We start from the raw sequence: 16132 nt of genomic DNA, 5'->3' as shown, positions 1-16132 counted from the left end.
CAATTTTACATACTGTAAAACAGAAATTTTCGAAATAAATTGGACACTGCACAGGTCACCTTTCATTGCTACTGTTCTGTTGTTCTTTGACAACACACTAACATTTAGGCCCAAGCAGTTTAAGAAAAATTGTCTAAGTCAGCCATACTGTGAAACTATGACATTTGTAGAATAAAGTGTCTAAGAGAACACGCACATTTGAAACACACACACAATAGTCTTTTTCACACTGTAAAATGTTTATTTTCACAGCATCAACAGCAGGTGTGACTGAAAAACAGAAATGTGACAAATTAGCTATGAAATGTATAAATAGGTAGAAAAAAATAGAATATAGTAGCAAAGTTGTAAAAAAAGTGTAGATGTTTCTGGTCCTGGTTGAACACGTCAGTTTGGGTCCCTCTGCATCCTTGCTTGATGATGCTCTAGAGCAGAAGTTCGGAAAGAACACTAATGTCATCGCACCAAAGGCTCCTCAACCTTTGGCTCACAAAAGTAGGATAACAAATGTGAAGCCTTGTCTTTAGCATTTGAGAGCAAGAGGTCATTAAACTCTTCAGTTGTACTGCCAGCCACCTTTTGATACATGATCAAAGTCCTGTTGAGTCTTTGTTAAGCTGCTCACTGGCTTTGGTATAGTTGTTGTTGGTTTTTGTCTGTCTGTACATCTGTGATTTTGCTCCTGTTCTTGAAAGCTGAGTAATTTTACACTCTGGGTTTTCTCATAGGACACAAGACAGAAGCTTGCTTTAGTCAGCAATTTCTTCATAAAGTGAAAGGAATAACCGATTGTTGCTTGCGCTGGCTTTGTCTTCTAGCTCAAGCTGTTAAGAGCTTGGCCTCACAGTCCAACTGCATCATTTCATGCATTCATTTACAAACATGAGTGGTTAATGATACTGGCTTTAAATTGGTTGATTGAAGACCTGCTGTGACCTATAGGGTGCAGAGGGACCTCAGCTGTTGTAGCAAGAAAATGCTTAGTAGTTTTCTTTATTCTTATTTATTTATTTCATAGCTTATTTGTCATGTCTTTTCTTTATAGGAGTCACACTTTGTCAGTATAAGCATCCACTTTATTTGAGAGAAACACCTCTGACCTGGTTACGTGCGTGTGGTGTCAAACATTGTGAAAACCAAACATCTTGGCAGTTGTATAGCTGACTTTGAGGGCTTGAACCGCCTGGCCTAAATGTTAGTGAGGGAGAGAGCCACCGAGAGTCTCTCAGGCTCTGGTATAACTGACTCAGGAAGTGAAAGTGAATCAGTGGGAGGCTAGACCAGAGAGCTGCAGATGACTCACGGAGGGAGAAAGGAAGAGTGATGATTAAATTGAGGACGATGAGAGGATGGTGGGAGGGGAAAAACAATTTGGCAATATATAAAGCCAAATGTCTCCAGCTGTACATCTGCCTGTAAAGGGGAATTCACATTATGGATGATGAGGTCTGAGGCAGAGCTAAGCTGCTTCACCTGCACACTTCAACCAGCAGGTTAGGTCAGGGTGTGTTTCAAGTTTACCTGAGTTTCCTCACAGAGTCTTGCCTCAAGTTGCTTTGCAGCAGCCAGTAAATATTATGACCCACTTCACGCTGCCACACACACACACACACACATTGGTAAATGTGGTGGCCTAGGTGAGATTTGCAGTTGAATCGTTGAATGTGCATTTGAATATGTGAAAATATATTTCCCCCCTAATCCTTACATGAAGCCTGTCATTGGTATCAGTTTGGAATGGCAAGGTGTGGTGTCATACCTAAGTGAGCCCAAATTTAATATTTTAGCTTTTAGCTTTATAATGTAGAGCAAAGATCATGCAAAAAAATTGGCGAAAATCTAGTTGGAAGCCATATCTTAAAAATTCACATCAGGGTAGCATTCAGGACCACTGCTCCTTATAAGTTGTGTGCAAGTCATTAGTTAAGTAAAATTTATTTATATAGCACCTTTCACAGAGCAAAGTCACAAAGTGCTCCACAAAAGTAAGTAAAATAGTTAAAATAGGACCATAAAAAAGTAAAAAACAACAAAAAATATAAACAAAGGACATAAAAACACACAGAAGTATAGACACAAGAGGCTAGACAAGGCCAGTCTGAACAGATGAGTCTTTAGCTGCTTTTTAAAAGTGTCAACAGAGACCGCAGATCTTAAGTCCAATGGAAGAGCGTTCCACAGTTTAGGAGCCACAATTTCAAAGGCTTGATCACCTTTTGTTTTGAGTCTAGAGCGAGGGACAACCAGTAAGCCCTGGTCAGAAGACCTAAGTGTAGGTCACAGATGTATAGCACATATTCATACAAATGAATGCAATTCAAAGTGCTTTACATAGAGTAAAAAGAAGTAGATAAATAAAAACAAAGATTTAAATTACAACAACATAAAATAAATAAAATAGATAAAAGGCATAGTACACAGAGACTAATTAATAGGTACACTTTGAGTCTAAAAGACAAAAAACAGTCAGAAACTGGCTCCAACTGACAAGGTCAGACAAAAGCTGGCCCTTAACTAACAGGGTCAGTCAAGGGTCAGCCAAAGGCCAGACAAAACATAAAGGTTTTTAACCTGCTTTTAAAGACTGTTTGAGAGGGAGCCGATCTAATACCAGCGGGTAGTTTGTTCCAATTTGTTGTTGCATAATGTGCAAATGCTGCTTCACCTCGTTTAGTACGAACTCTTGGAACAGTTAGATGACCTTAACGTTCTTGTAGGTTCATAAGGCACTAACAAATCTGAGATGTATTTTGGCCCTGAGCCGTTAAGTGATTTATAAACAAGGAGCAGGATTTTAAAATCTATTCTGCAAGATACAGGCAGCCAGTGTAACGATCTAAGGACAGGAGTGATGTGTTCTGCTTTCCTTGTGTTTGTTAGGACTCTAGCAGCGGCGTTTTCAATAAGTTGAAGTTGTCTAAGTGCTTGTTTAGAGAGACCCGAAAAGAGGCTATTGCAGTTGTCTAATCTGCTAGAGATAAGGGCATGGATAAGTTTCTCTAGATCATGCTTAGCCATGTAACCCTTTACTCTAGATATGTTTCTAAGGTGAAAATACGCTGATTTTGTTATTAACTTGATGTGGGAGTTGAAGCTTAAGTCTGAGTCAATAATAACACCGAGGCTTCTAACCTGATCTTTACATTTTAAGGAAACTGATTCTAGGTGAGCACAGACCCCTGACCTTTTTTCCTTAGCTCCAAAGACAAAGATCTCAGTTTTATCTTTATTTAATTGTAAGAGGTTCTGACACATCCAGTCATTGATTCGATCGATGCAACCTAGACGGCAGTCTAGTGGCGCATAGTCATCTTGGGAAAGGGCTACATAGATCTGTGTGTCATCAGTGATAAGTATGGTAGGCAATGTTGTTGTTCTGAATGATTTTGCCTAGTGGGAGCATGTAAAGGTTGAATAATAGAGGTCCCAGAATGGAACCTTGAGGGACCCTGCAGGTCAAGTCGGTGGGATCAGATACAAAGTTGCCCATGGAAACAAAGAAATTTCTGTCAGGAAGGACAGGGGAAAAGTAGATTAAAGAAAAGCATATGGGTTCATTCACAATGTGCATCTAAAAGAGGGAGTATTTGTTGTGTTCTTCTATCTTTCTATTTTACTTGATTTGATTCTTTTAATGCAATGCATCTTGCTTGTTCTTTTATATGAATTTTATCTTTTTATCTGTCTTTTATCTGCCTTTTATTGATGTAAAGCACTTTGAGCTGCATGTTGTGTATGAAAGGTGCTATACAAATAAAGGTTATTATTGTAGGTAGGACCTGAACAAATATAGGACAGTGCCAGATAGCCCAATCCAGTTTTCTAACATGTTCAGTACAGAACATGTGAGCGGAGCGGGGAGCGGGAGCGGGAGGATTTTGGAAAACTTTTAGAAAACTAAAAAATAATTGCAGGCACGCCCGTTCTCGGCTTCCGTAGTCCCCCCTGTCCCCCGCTATTCGTGACCTATGATTTTTTTTCACTTTATATGTTACCATTGGGGCACATAGCATTTCTTTCAATTTTTATACTGACAAACTGTATTTTTCTTTTAATCCAAATGATTTTAGCAGACTGTACCACTCAGTCATCCTTAAATTGACTACAGCTTATTAAACTTTCTGCTGCCAGACTCCCAACACTAGACAGTCTGCTCATATTTGTCCTATAGCCTCTTTTACACTGGCTCCCAGTACGTTTTAGAAGCAATTTTAAAATTCTTTTAATTACTTACAGGGCAGAGCTCCAATATACAGTATATTGTTGCGCTTTTAAAGGCCTACCATAGGCCTACTTCAAGGTGTCTTCGATCGTCAGACCAATGTAGATGTCCCTCCAACTGGGTTCAAATTAAAGGGAGACTGAGAATTTGCAGTTATGGTCCCCAAACTATGGAACAGTTTACCATATAAAGTCAGAATGGCTGAATCGTGGATGTTTTTTTTATCACTCACCTGTATAGCATGGCCTTTTCATCTTTTTAACCCTGTTTTATTGTAAGCTATTTTATTGTATTGCTTTATTGTATTTCGTTGTGTTTCATGGTAGCCTATTTTATTGTAGCCTATTGTTTTGTATTATTATTATTTTTTTATTTTATATTGTTTTTGTAATTGATTTTATTTCTGTTTAGCACTTTGTAAACGTTTGTTTTTGAAAAGTGCTTTGTTATTATTATTATTATTATTATTATTTTTATTATTATTAATTACAGTGTTAAGGGTTAAAAGAAATGGACTCAAATTCAAAGTGCAAGCTCCACCCATCCGGTGCTCCTCTGATCCAAACCGAGCGTACCTCATAGGCGTGACTTGGCGTTGACAAGTTGCATCGCCTGCAAGCTGCCTCCGCATCTTTACAGGAGGAAGCTCCAGTGAAACAGCCTCGGACAAATATTCTCGACCCGCACAGATTTCTGCGCAAAGGGTAGGCATTTGTTTTTATTTTTTATTAGCTTAAGATGGCCTGCTCTTTAGCTGTGCAATATGGAGAAATAGAAAATGACAACAAAATAGATATAACATTCTCGGCCTATATTTGATGAAATATAAAAAACAGATAATGCATAAAAGTAGGATTAGGTCACAATAAACTCACTATTACCACAGACACATTATTGATCCGTGAATAGGCTGTTACAGGAATATTATAGACTGAATGATTTTTCGTCAGGGTAACAATTCCTGAAAATTTGGTCTTTCAGTGCTTTTATCCAGCAACCGAGATGTAAACATCATTGTTAGGCCACTATCTCTACCAAAAGAGTTGACCTGTTGTCAACAAGTTTTATGTGAACCACTCTATGGAGTATCACTTTAACTTTAGGCAAGTCTCGAGAATGAACAAACAGGCCTACTTAAGGTAAAGAAGGCTTACATTGTTATTCATTAGCAAATGCGACAACGGTTAAACAGAAATGACGTCATGATGCTTGTGAGCGTGTGTTCTGAATTGATCTGAGGGTACTTCCGTCTTTCAACAAACATCTGATGCCTAGGCGACTGTAATAACGACTAGTGTGTCTGTGCTACTCAATAGGGAGTTCACAGTGACAATACTGTACTGTATTTTACTTGTTTATTTTATCTATTACATTATTGTGATATTTCCATGAGATAGGAGTTTATCATTTTGTTGATTTGTATAGTAACCTTCTAAAATGTATTACAGGATTAGTATAAATCTTGGTAGTTTATTGATGTTATAGAAAAAGACTAACTTAGTTAACTCCATTTAATTCCTGCAATAAAGTTTACCTTTTATATGTATATCAAGTGTACATTTAAAAAAAAAATTCTAAAAAGATCCTATTTCTGGTAGTGGTTGTTCGCTGATCGCTGAGCAATATTCAAAGTTTACTCTCCCACTTCTTTTTTATTTTTTTTTCAATAAATCACTAAAACAGCAATGAAATATCTAACTTCCCTTCTATGTGCTGCACAGGCACGATGGTGAACTGCTGTGGTCTGCTTACTGCCAAGAAAGAACCAGGTACAGAACTGTTTGAAAACATGAAACATCATTTACACTATGAGTTTCATTCTTTCTAAAATCCTCTACAGATTTGACCTTCCTTTTCTCCAAGACCCCAAAAAATATTTTTCAAGGCCCTTTTAGCTGCTGTCCCAATAGTGGAGGCAGAGGCACACTTGGTCATGTTACTTCATGCAAGATAATCAAAGCTCAAGTCTTGGGAACTGAGACTGAATCAGGCTGAAGAACCTTTAAATACATTTTGACATTTTTAATTGTATTGTTGTATTTGATCCTTTTGCACAGACTTTCATAGGGGAGCGCTGACACCTACAGGCTTACTTGTATTGGATATCAGACCACAAGCTAAAATATTGTGTTGCGATCATACTTAAACCGCTTATGAAAAGCAACTTTAAATAGTCTGAGAAGCAGAGCAGCATGATAAACTGCACCAAGTGCTTTTATTTTGAGCTATTATTTTGATAGTGTTTTTGTAATTTTTTGTAGATTTTGTCAACTACTCTATCAACTACCTTGCATGTTCAAGAATGTGTTGTGAATGTGCTGAGGTGTGTGTGGATGTGTGCAGATATTTAACCATGCAAGTGTGTGTTGGGGACTCAGGGAGGAGCTTATCCAATAATCTTTAAAATTGAATAGCCTATATACAAATCCAGGGTTAAGGGGGGGAAACAAATATAAATATTCAGTGTAGAGGAAAAAATATTTACATCAATCATGAATAGCTTAGCCCACATTAAGACAAGCGTAGTTCACACAGTAAGTCTTTGTGCTCAACATGTGTCTCTTTCCTTGTGTTTCTCTGTCAGTTCCTCTGAAGAGCATTGAGGTGGAGGTTGAGGTGAGGGACCATGTGGCTACAGTGGTCTCCACTCTGCACTATGAGAACAAGGAGGACAAACCACTAGAGGCTGTGTTTGTCTTCCCTCTGCCTGCAGATGCTGCTGTCTGTCATTTCAGTGCTAAGATTGGACAGACGCAGGTTGTGGCTGAGGTGCAGGAAAAACAGAAGGTGAGCTGGAGAGGAAAGATGGGCGGGAACCTCATGCACTTTGCACTCATCCACTGACTCTTTGTTGAGGCTTGAAAAACAGGTTTCACACCCACATATACAGAAGCTTTCAAGAGCTTTCTGCCAACTAAAATGCAAGATATTCACTCATGTGTCTGTCCTCCAGGCTCGTGAGGAGTATGATGACGCACTGAGCTCCGGTCAGCAGGCCTTCCTATTGGAGGAGAGTGAGCAGAGCCCAGATATATTCTCTCTGAGTGTGGGCAGTCTGCCTCCAGGAGAGAGCGCCTCCATCAGGCTGGAGTACGTCACTGAGCTGGCTGTGCAGGCTGATGACGGGCTGAGGTTTTGTCTGCCTGCTGTGCTCAACCCTCGCTACCAACCTCAGGGTAGGAAGGACCAGCCAACACTTTCATTTTGTCCCTTTAAGTTTGCCCCGTTAACTTCAATGGTTTAACTTCAAGGCCGAGATGGAACTCCTTAACACACCTGTTTGGTTTTTGTACAAACTTCCATGGAGTTTCAGCTGACTAGGGGATGAGGAGTTCATGGCTGAATTTCCATTTTTGGGTGAACTATTCCTTTAATGTTACTGCTAGCCTACTTTTGCTACACAAAAATGTTACTTGAAGTAGAGGATTTATTTTCTCCCTTCCTCATGAAATTATATTCATGATGTTGTGTGTTATGAGTGTTGGCCAAACTGACGCAGCCAAACACTGGTTTTCAGCTGCTAAAAAGTGCTTTTAGTGTGTAATACCTCTTTAATAAAGGCATTCCTAACTTGTCTCATGTCTTTCTCAGGCAGTGAAGGTGGCAGCGTTCAGGTGACCTCTGTGCCAGCTTCTCTTGTGCCCTACAGTCTGTCTTTCTCTGGTCGGCTGTCCTCTCCTCGACCCATCTCTAAAGTAGAGGCCAACTGTTCCCTGGACCCTCTCCAGTACCTCAACACAGAGCAAACCCAGGCCACGGTATGTGGTGTGCTTATGTGTGTGTGTGTGTGAGTGACTACAAGGCATTTAGCATATTGTTCATATTTAAGTGAATCTTTTGTGAACTGCAGGTCAAGCTGGCTGCAGGACACAAGTTTGACAGGGATGTGGAGCTGTTGATTTATTACAAAGATGCTCACCAGCCCACTGCTGTGGTGGAGGCAGGACAGGCTTCTGCCAAGCCTGGCAAGTGGAAGTTACTGAAGTTGTTACTTACTAAGAAAGGTCCTCAAACACGTGTTGTGAATTAAATGTAAGAGAGAAGTATTTGAATAGATAGGAAAAGTGTGATTTGTGGTCATTTTTACTTTCTCTTCTCTCCCCTATCTTCAGGCACTCTGATGGGCGACCCAGTGGTGATGCTGAGCCTGTACCCCGAGTTCCCCCAGGCTGTGATGTCTTCAGTGGCCTCATGTGGGGAGTTCCTGTTCTTATTGGATCGATCCGGAAGTATGGATTGTCCTATGGGCAACAGAGAGCAGGGTCAGACTCGCGTCGGCAGCGCCAGGGTATTTAGAGAGCGTCATATTCCTTGAACCTCCTTTTCTCTGCTAATCATTTCTATTCTCCGTCTCACATAGTGGCCTTCTCTATCTTTCCTCTCTCCCTCCTAGGATACTCTGCTGCTCCTGCTGAAGAGCTTGCCAATGGGTTGCTATTTCAACATCTACAGTTTTGGTTCCAGCTACGATCATATCTTCCCGTAAGTGACTCATTCAGTCACCAAAATGTGTTGCTCTCTTTGGTGTTGCTGGTTAATGGTTAAAACACGTAGTGCTGAACCACTATTGTATTGCTACTGGTTTGTTATTATTATTTTTCCGCCACAATGCAAATTTCCATGAGATGATACATGCTAGAGACATGAAAATTGGCACAATGATAGATACGAGTGTACAAATGTGTCACAGTGAATTTGACCCCAGTCGGCCTGGTGGTGGTGCTATAATTATCAGTCAACAAGAGTCTAACAGCCCCATGACGTTGAACTTTGTGGAAGTGTCGTTGCCGGCAATCGAATTTGGGTCTCCCTCTTGAGAGTCTGCAGTCTAACGGGGCCACGTGGCCCATAAAGTGGTGAACAGTGGTGAATAGGCCCGGGTGTGGCCTATTACAAAATGGCTTATAACTCAGAACAATTTGAGCTGTTGTTATGATAACTAGTATAACTTGTTTACTATTGATGCCAGTGGCTCAAGCTTGTCTTAACTGCCATTCGTGCTTGAACCACAGAATTGCTGCTTGCGGCTATATTTTTATATGTGGTTGTGTTTGTGTGTGCATGCACATGTGTGCATGTATGTGTGTTTTTGATGGCAGGAAGAGTGTGGAGTACAGCCAGAAGAGCATTGATAAGGCTCTGAAGATAGTTGAGAAGATGGAGGCTAATATGGGAGGAACAGAGATCCTGCAGCCCCTCAAACATATCTACAGCCAGCCATGCATTCCCAGTCAGCCAAGACAGGTAACACACACACATATACACACGCACATCTTACACAGGTGATGAGTAAATTCTCCTGTCTTATTTGTCCTCCTCAGCTGTTTGTCTTTACTGACGGCGAGGTGGGGAACACCAAACAAGTTGTAGATCTGGTGAAGAAGAATGCAGGTTCTCACAGGTGAAGCCACAAAAACACATGACAGACACAGAGCTCCTAGTATATGTCCCATGTCCTAATGCTTTGTGTGTGTGTGTGTGTGTGTGTGTGTGTGTGTGTGTACTGTACTTTAGGTGTTTCTCTTTTGGGATTGGGGAGGGGGCCAGCTCTGCTCTCATCAGTGGGGTGGCCAAGGCAGGAGGAGGTCACGCCCAGTTCATCACAGGAGCCGACAGGATGCAACCCAAAGTAAGACAGAGGTTGAGATGCAGATAAAAATAAAGAGGTCGGATTAAGCAATTAAAAATTGTGTGTGTGTGTGTTCAGTAACAAATTTGCATTTGGAAGAAAGAAGTAGTTACACATGGTCAGTTTAGAGTAAAAACTCAATGCTCTTTCAAAGTTAGTCCAAATTTGTTTCCCCTCCAGGTGATGCAGTCGCTGCGATTTGCCCTGCAGCCAGCTGTGGTGGACATCTCGGTCACGTGGGATCTGCCAAAGGGAGTGTCCGTCACCCCTCTTTCTCCATCCATCACAACACTTTTCCACGGTCAAAGGTCACTGCTTTACGCCCAGCTGACTGGAAAGGTAGGAGCACTACCATCTGATAGAGAAATACCTACAGTATCTAGTAAGTTTTTTTTACAGTGTTTAACTAAATGCACCAAAATGGTTTGGTGCCATACAGTCCTCTAAACCCATGACATAGTGAAGCATAACAGCATAACAACAAGAAGACAGTTTGCTTGCACACTAGATATGTAGGTTAATGTGTTGAGACCTGTTTTGTATTGTGATGTTTTCCACTCAAGAGATTGAATATGTTGTTGGCATTTTCATCATTTTTCAATCAGGTATAGTACTAACTATGGTTTTTAATACTTTCATGCTCTGTCAGAGTTCAGGGGCCACAGAGGGCTGTGTGACGGTGAACTACAGCCTGGCAGGTCATCCCTCTAAGAACCAAATCCACTTCAGTCTCAAACCTACAGAGGACACGGGGTAAAACAGGTTTTAGTCAGACAGCAAAAGTGTAATGCATTGGGTAGTGAGTTTACAGTTTGACAGTATGTGAGTCTGGGGTCAACTAAATTGGGAAAAGTGGTAATAAATATTATCATTTTTATTAAAGGAATATTACACCGCTCTACTCCCCTCTCTGCAGATTGACAGTCCACAGGCTGGGGGCTCGGACTCTGATTCGCTCCCTGGAGATGGAGGAGAGAGAGCACAGAGGACAGCAGAATAGAGGAGTGAAGGAGAAGGTGGTTGAGCTCAGTGTTCAATCAGGAGTGAGCAGTGCCTTCACTGCCTTCATTGCTGTCAACAAAGGCAGTGGGGAGGCTGTAAAAGGACCTCTGCTGCGCAGAAATGTCCCAACACCCAGTAAGTGGGCGTCTGTATGTCTGAGACCAAGTGCAAAACAATATGTTTCACTCCATTGTAGATGACTGTGACCCACTGCTTTGAAGTCACTTCAGCTGACCATGAATGGTAGTTTAATGAAGCACAATGATGCTGCTTTAACATAATGGAAATCATTAATCATACAGATCTACAAAAGATTACTTGTACTTACTTCAATATGTTTTGGTGCATAAAAGAGGTGAGTCCAACATTTGAACCAATGCTTTGACAATATGAACTTAGCTTGTTTGTGAGCTAGCACAAATACTTTTGTTTGTTTCCATTAAAGGGATCAAAATTTCCCCTTTATTTTAATGTTACACACTAGAAATGAGACAGCTTTTGTACCACTGTATGTCCCATGGACACAACTAGGATATTCATGTATAGTATGCTCACAGAATGTCTGTGTGTGTGTGTATGTAGAGTTGCATGTTTGACCTTGAAAGAGTATTTGTGTGTGTGTATGTGTGTGTGTGTGTGTGTGTGTGTGTGTGGTCTGGAGTTTTTTAATACATTGGAATATCTAACTTTTAACTTCTATGAGTTAATGTACTTTAGGAAGTCCAGCAAGTATTGGTGCTGGCCATGTTGTGTAATCATACAAGGATTTGCATGACATTTTCAAGAAATGTTTATTTAGTGAGTCTTGGAGTTCATTTTTATGCCAAATTGTGCCTTTGCAATAAATACGAGAGCCACTGGCTTATGTGTTGTTTTATATATTTTTTGTGTATTATATATTAAGTCCCTTGTAATGCCTTCACATAATGCCTCACTCTCTTTTTATTTCAAAGTGATGTATATGCAGGCCTGTGCCATGTCGATGCCGATGCCGATGCGAATGTCGCGAGCCTGTGCTGCTCCACAGATGATGATGATGCAAGATGATTGTGAGTAACACACCAAAGGGGTTTTTGAACATATATCTGTATATCTTTATTATTTACAGAAATGCATCAATCAATAACACTCTGTGTGTGTGCATGTGTTTTTTTTGTGTGTGTGTGTGTGTGGTCATTGATCCTTTTAATACATTGCAATATCTTAATTCAAAGTCCCTGGGCAGTGGGCACCTTCACTAGGACGTGACCCAAAGGATAGTCTGAAGCACTCGTATAAATTACAGATGTTTTATTTAGTGACTAGTAGACTAGTCTCTGTAATTTAGTTTGAATTACTTGATTGTCTATTAGCCTATTCTGTGAGCACTGGGCTCTCTGTATAGATTGGCTGAAGCATGCGATCCTCACCTATGCATTGCAATATCTATCTAACTTCTTCTGTGAGTTAATGCAATTAAGACATAGTCAAGCAAGCGTTAATGCTGGCCTTCTTGCATAATCATACATACGACATACATGATATTTTCAAAACATTTTCATTTAGTGAGTCTTGGAGCTGAAGTTGCCTTTGCAATAACTTGAGAGCAATTGGTTTATGTATTGGCTTATATATTGTTTGTGTATTATGTAAGCCCCTTGTAATATTTAATGTTTCCATATATAGCAACAGCTTTACATGAGAACCGTGTAAGATTTGTCTTGGCTGGGTATGGTCCGGACATGTGAGTCAGTGAGCCATAAACAGGATTTGTGTGGTAACACTTGAATTGGAGACTGGGTGCTGTTCTCAATTATAAATCATTCCACAAGTATGAATTTGTGGGCTTCTTCCATCAAGGTTGCAGATAAATCTGAAAATTAGTATTCATAAAGGTAGCCCACAGTAATCATTAAACTGAAAATAAACATAGACTACTTTTTAGGTTTGACTGACATCTACTGGCAAAAAGGCATGCTGCTGCAATTGAAATCTGCTGTTGGCTTATCTTGTTATCTTGTTTGGTTTCCCTTACATTGTGCATCAGCTGTCAAAGGCAAACCTGCTCTGACATCACTGATTGGGGCGTGGCCAGAAGTGCAACATGCCTGAAAGTTTCAACCCATAGAGAGCAGCTTTTTCTGCCTTATGTGATTTAGTGTTGATTTGTTCTTTAAGCTGATATGCAAAGATTGATACAAGGGAGCAAGGAAGAGAGAACATTGTGTTATTTCATGTCTGACCATCTCACCTGGTCTGCACCAAGTAGATGTTATGAGGCATGGAAATAACCTTCAGAGTGAGGATTTCTCAATGAATATTCACTTATAGTCACATTCTTATTTCTCTTTCAACTTTTTCAGACACATCTTCAAAGAAAGTGAGAACAGATATCTCTTTAACCCGAATCCGTTATATTGCTTGTAGCAGTACTAAATGTTATCAAATGTCAATCTCATTTTCTAAATCTACACTGTGTAACTTTTCATGGTACAATGATACAGATTGCTGCTACAGATTCAACCGCACACCCAAAAATGAAGGTGCTGGAAGCTAAGGCAGAGCACTAGAAAGAGAAAAATGAGCAAACATAACACCAAAAGTACTATTTATTCAGCTAAGCTTTCAGTCAATGGACCTTCATCAGAGCATGTCCAAAGGAGCAAAGCTAACACCACACCCAGGGCTGATGGTGGGTTTAGTCACATAGATACGATGAGTGGCAGAAAGTTGAGACAATCACAGGAAAGTATCTGAAAGCCAGTTAAGTATACTCCTCTGTGATTGATTGACTAGACCCAAAAGCTTTTCACAATCTCATGAACAGCACGTCGTGTTGTGATTGCAGTGAGAAAGGTCGTCAAAAATGGAGAATTCTTGAGTTCACGTTCCCAATAGTGGCATCGTAGTTTATTTAAAGACGATTTATCTTAATCTTGAATTTCACAGAATATATTGCTTTTCAGCGATTAATTTAGAGTTAGAATTCATAATTCTCTCATCAAATTGATAGACTGATAGCTGTAGCCTTCACACTCAAATTTGAGTTGGTGGAAGTCAAGTAGTTCAAGCTAAAAGTAATGAACTTCAACAGGCTCAGGCGGTATCCATACTTTCACACCTTCACACTGACCTTGAAATACACTGTGGTGTGGGGTGTACTGTTTTTTAATAAAGTATATGAACAACGTCATTATCAGCATCTGTGTTCACTGAACATGTGTTGCACCACACGGTGACAGCATCCACACATGCACTGCATTGTGCATGTGTGGAGGGACACATGTAAGTCCTTAAGTTAACAATGTTTCTCATATCAAACAGTGATTGATTTATTATTGATATGCTACATAATTTGACAGTCTGTGGTTAAGTCAAGACAACTGAGAACAGTATCAATGTCAAAACAGAAACAAATTGTTTTATTTTGGACCGTCTCTTAACAGGTGTTGAATGTTTTGCCGACATGTCTGATGATAATGAAGAAATGTGTGCAGCTTCCTTGCCTACATCACTGAAGTCCATTGGTAATTAAACACACGTGGAATACAATTACAGTGTAAATAGTATGTTGGTTGTCAGTTTCAAATAGCCTACTATTTTAGTGTGAACACACAGCTTCCTCTGTCCTGGAAATGAATCAGGTAGTGGATATTCTGCCGGTACAGGCTCCCTTTTTTTCCTGCTTGCCCTTTTGTATTGATTACTATTCTGATGTTGTTGTTCCCAATACATTATTGCTTAATGACTGGTTGTTAGCCTAGCATTAGCAGCTAAGCATAGTCACCATAAGTAAGCTGTTAGCCTAGCAGCAGGAGCATATCTTGACATCTTGTTGGGTATGCGTGCCATCTATTTTTTTTTTTGCTTTGTCTTTTTGCCCCAATATAATTTTCTCACGATAAAAAACACACAGATACTTTTTTCCTTACACTTCCTTTGATTTTCTCCTCAGGAATGTTTCTATGTGACTTTGAAAACCCTCAGCCCAGCCTCATGCCACCCAGAGAGCCCTTGCTGCAGCTGATCTCTCTCCAGAAGGCCTCTGGCTCCTGGGTGTTAGAGCCAGCTCTGGCTACTGTACTGGGAAAGACCAGCGAGGAGGTGGAGAAGCCAAAGCCTGCATCGGTGAGTCATTGTCAAATATAAGAATAAAAATTCATAAATTGTAAATTAATTTAAAAGGCACATGTCTAAAAACAGAGTTCACAAAGTGCTTCACATAAAAACAAAAGGAATAGTACATATAAGAGACCAAAAGAAAAAAGGACAGGAAGGAATAAAAGACAAACTAAGGTACAAGATGTCTTCCTTGTTCTCTTTGCTCTGGTTCCTGTTGGCCTCTCCATCTGTTGTTGTTGGATTTGGGGAATTAGGTAAACCAGGAAGTGTGGGCCACCATTCTGGCTCTGATCTGGCTTCATGGCTTCAAGATGGAGGCCCGGGAAGAGTGGGAGCTTCTGGCTATGAAGGCTGTGTCATGGCTCCATACACAGAAAGGTAATAACAATAATACATGCTGATGTGCTGTTTTATGTGATGATTAAAATCAGTTGTTTGGCAACATTCACAGCCTTCTTACAGATCCTGTATGTTTCCTCTGGTGACGGCTTGTGTCTTCTTTCAGCCCCGTGTGTCACTGAGTGTGTGGAAGCTGGAAATGCTCTGCTGGGTTGCAAGGTGCAGAAAGACACCCTGGGGCTCTGAGGTTTTCATTACGCCTGGCTTCTCCTTCGCTCTGCTAACAGAGGGGTTTGCAGACAGAAGAACATCTATTCCAGCCAGCAACATGCACTTCATCAAATTGCACTTCACTGTTTGCACAATAGAAATGTAATCCCGTAATTTGTTGCATAACTCCTTTGACATGTAGTGATTTATAATAAGAGCTAGCTTTGCACTATTTTGTGAAAAAGTCCTTATTATTCTATTTGCACTGCACTCAGTGGGCCACATCCATCCAAGCTCAGTCATGTAACAAAACATAAAGAGCTGCTGTACTTGTGCCTTAAACCTTTTATGTTGGTTGTTTCTGAAACAGCTTTACTGGTGAAAATAAAACTCGAAGCTTGAAAAAAAGAACATGGATGGCTAAATTAGAGACCTGGAGCCTCATCTGTGAAAGGTTATACAATGCAAACTGTGTCAGAATGTGTGTGGTAGGCATGCTACACAATGCACACACACACACACACACACACACACACACACACACACACACTTTGATGGACACTGAATGGTAAAGGTAAGTTAATTAAAAAAAAAAAAGGTAATTGTTAACATGTTTTAATAGTTTGATG

At 40.3% G+C, this 16132-nt stretch overlaps 1 protein-coding gene across 1 annotated transcript; it reads left to right on the top strand.

Annotated features, from left to right (window-relative positions):
* Positions 1-4847: 4847 nt before the first annotated feature.
* Positions 4848-15935, top strand: LOC139911465 (von Willebrand factor A domain-containing protein 5A-like). The gene is made up of 19 exons (XM_078284241.1): positions 4848-4926; positions 5944-5991; positions 6807-7009; positions 7176-7398; positions 7814-7980; positions 8073-8226; positions 8335-8510; positions 8616-8704; positions 9322-9466; positions 9544-9623; positions 9737-9851; positions 10032-10190; positions 10501-10604; positions 10768-10988; positions 11807-11902; positions 14279-14359; positions 14788-14960; positions 15209-15332; positions 15460-15935. The coding sequence occupies exons 2-19, from the start codon at positions 5949-5951 to the stop codon at positions 15537-15539; spliced, it is 2433 nt and encodes an 810-aa protein (XP_078140367.1). The 5' UTR covers positions 4848-4926; positions 5944-5948; the 3' UTR covers positions 15540-15935.
* Positions 15936-16132: the final 197 nt, after the last annotated feature.

Source organism: Centroberyx gerrardi, chromosome 6, assembly GCF_048128805.1.
Source record: "Centroberyx gerrardi isolate f3 chromosome 6, fCenGer3.hap1.cur.20231027, whole genome shotgun sequence".
Lineage (NCBI taxonomy): Eukaryota > Metazoa > Chordata > Actinopteri > Beryciformes > Berycidae > Centroberyx > Centroberyx gerrardi.
This window is presented reverse-complemented; position numbering and strand designations above follow the sequence as displayed.

Coding starts and splice junctions, on each gene's coding strand:
- LOC139911465 (XM_078284241.1), top strand. CDS start 5,949: ATGGTGAACTGCTGTGGTCTGCTTACTGCCAAGAAAGAACCAG. Junction 8,227..8,334: donor GTTGTTACTTACTAAGAAAG/GTCCTCAAACAC, acceptor CCCTATCTTCAG/GCACTCTGATGGGCGACCCA. Junction 10,605..10,767: donor AAACCTACAGAGGACACGGG/GTAAAACAGGTT, acceptor CCCTCTCTGCAG/ATTGACAGTCCACAGGCTGG.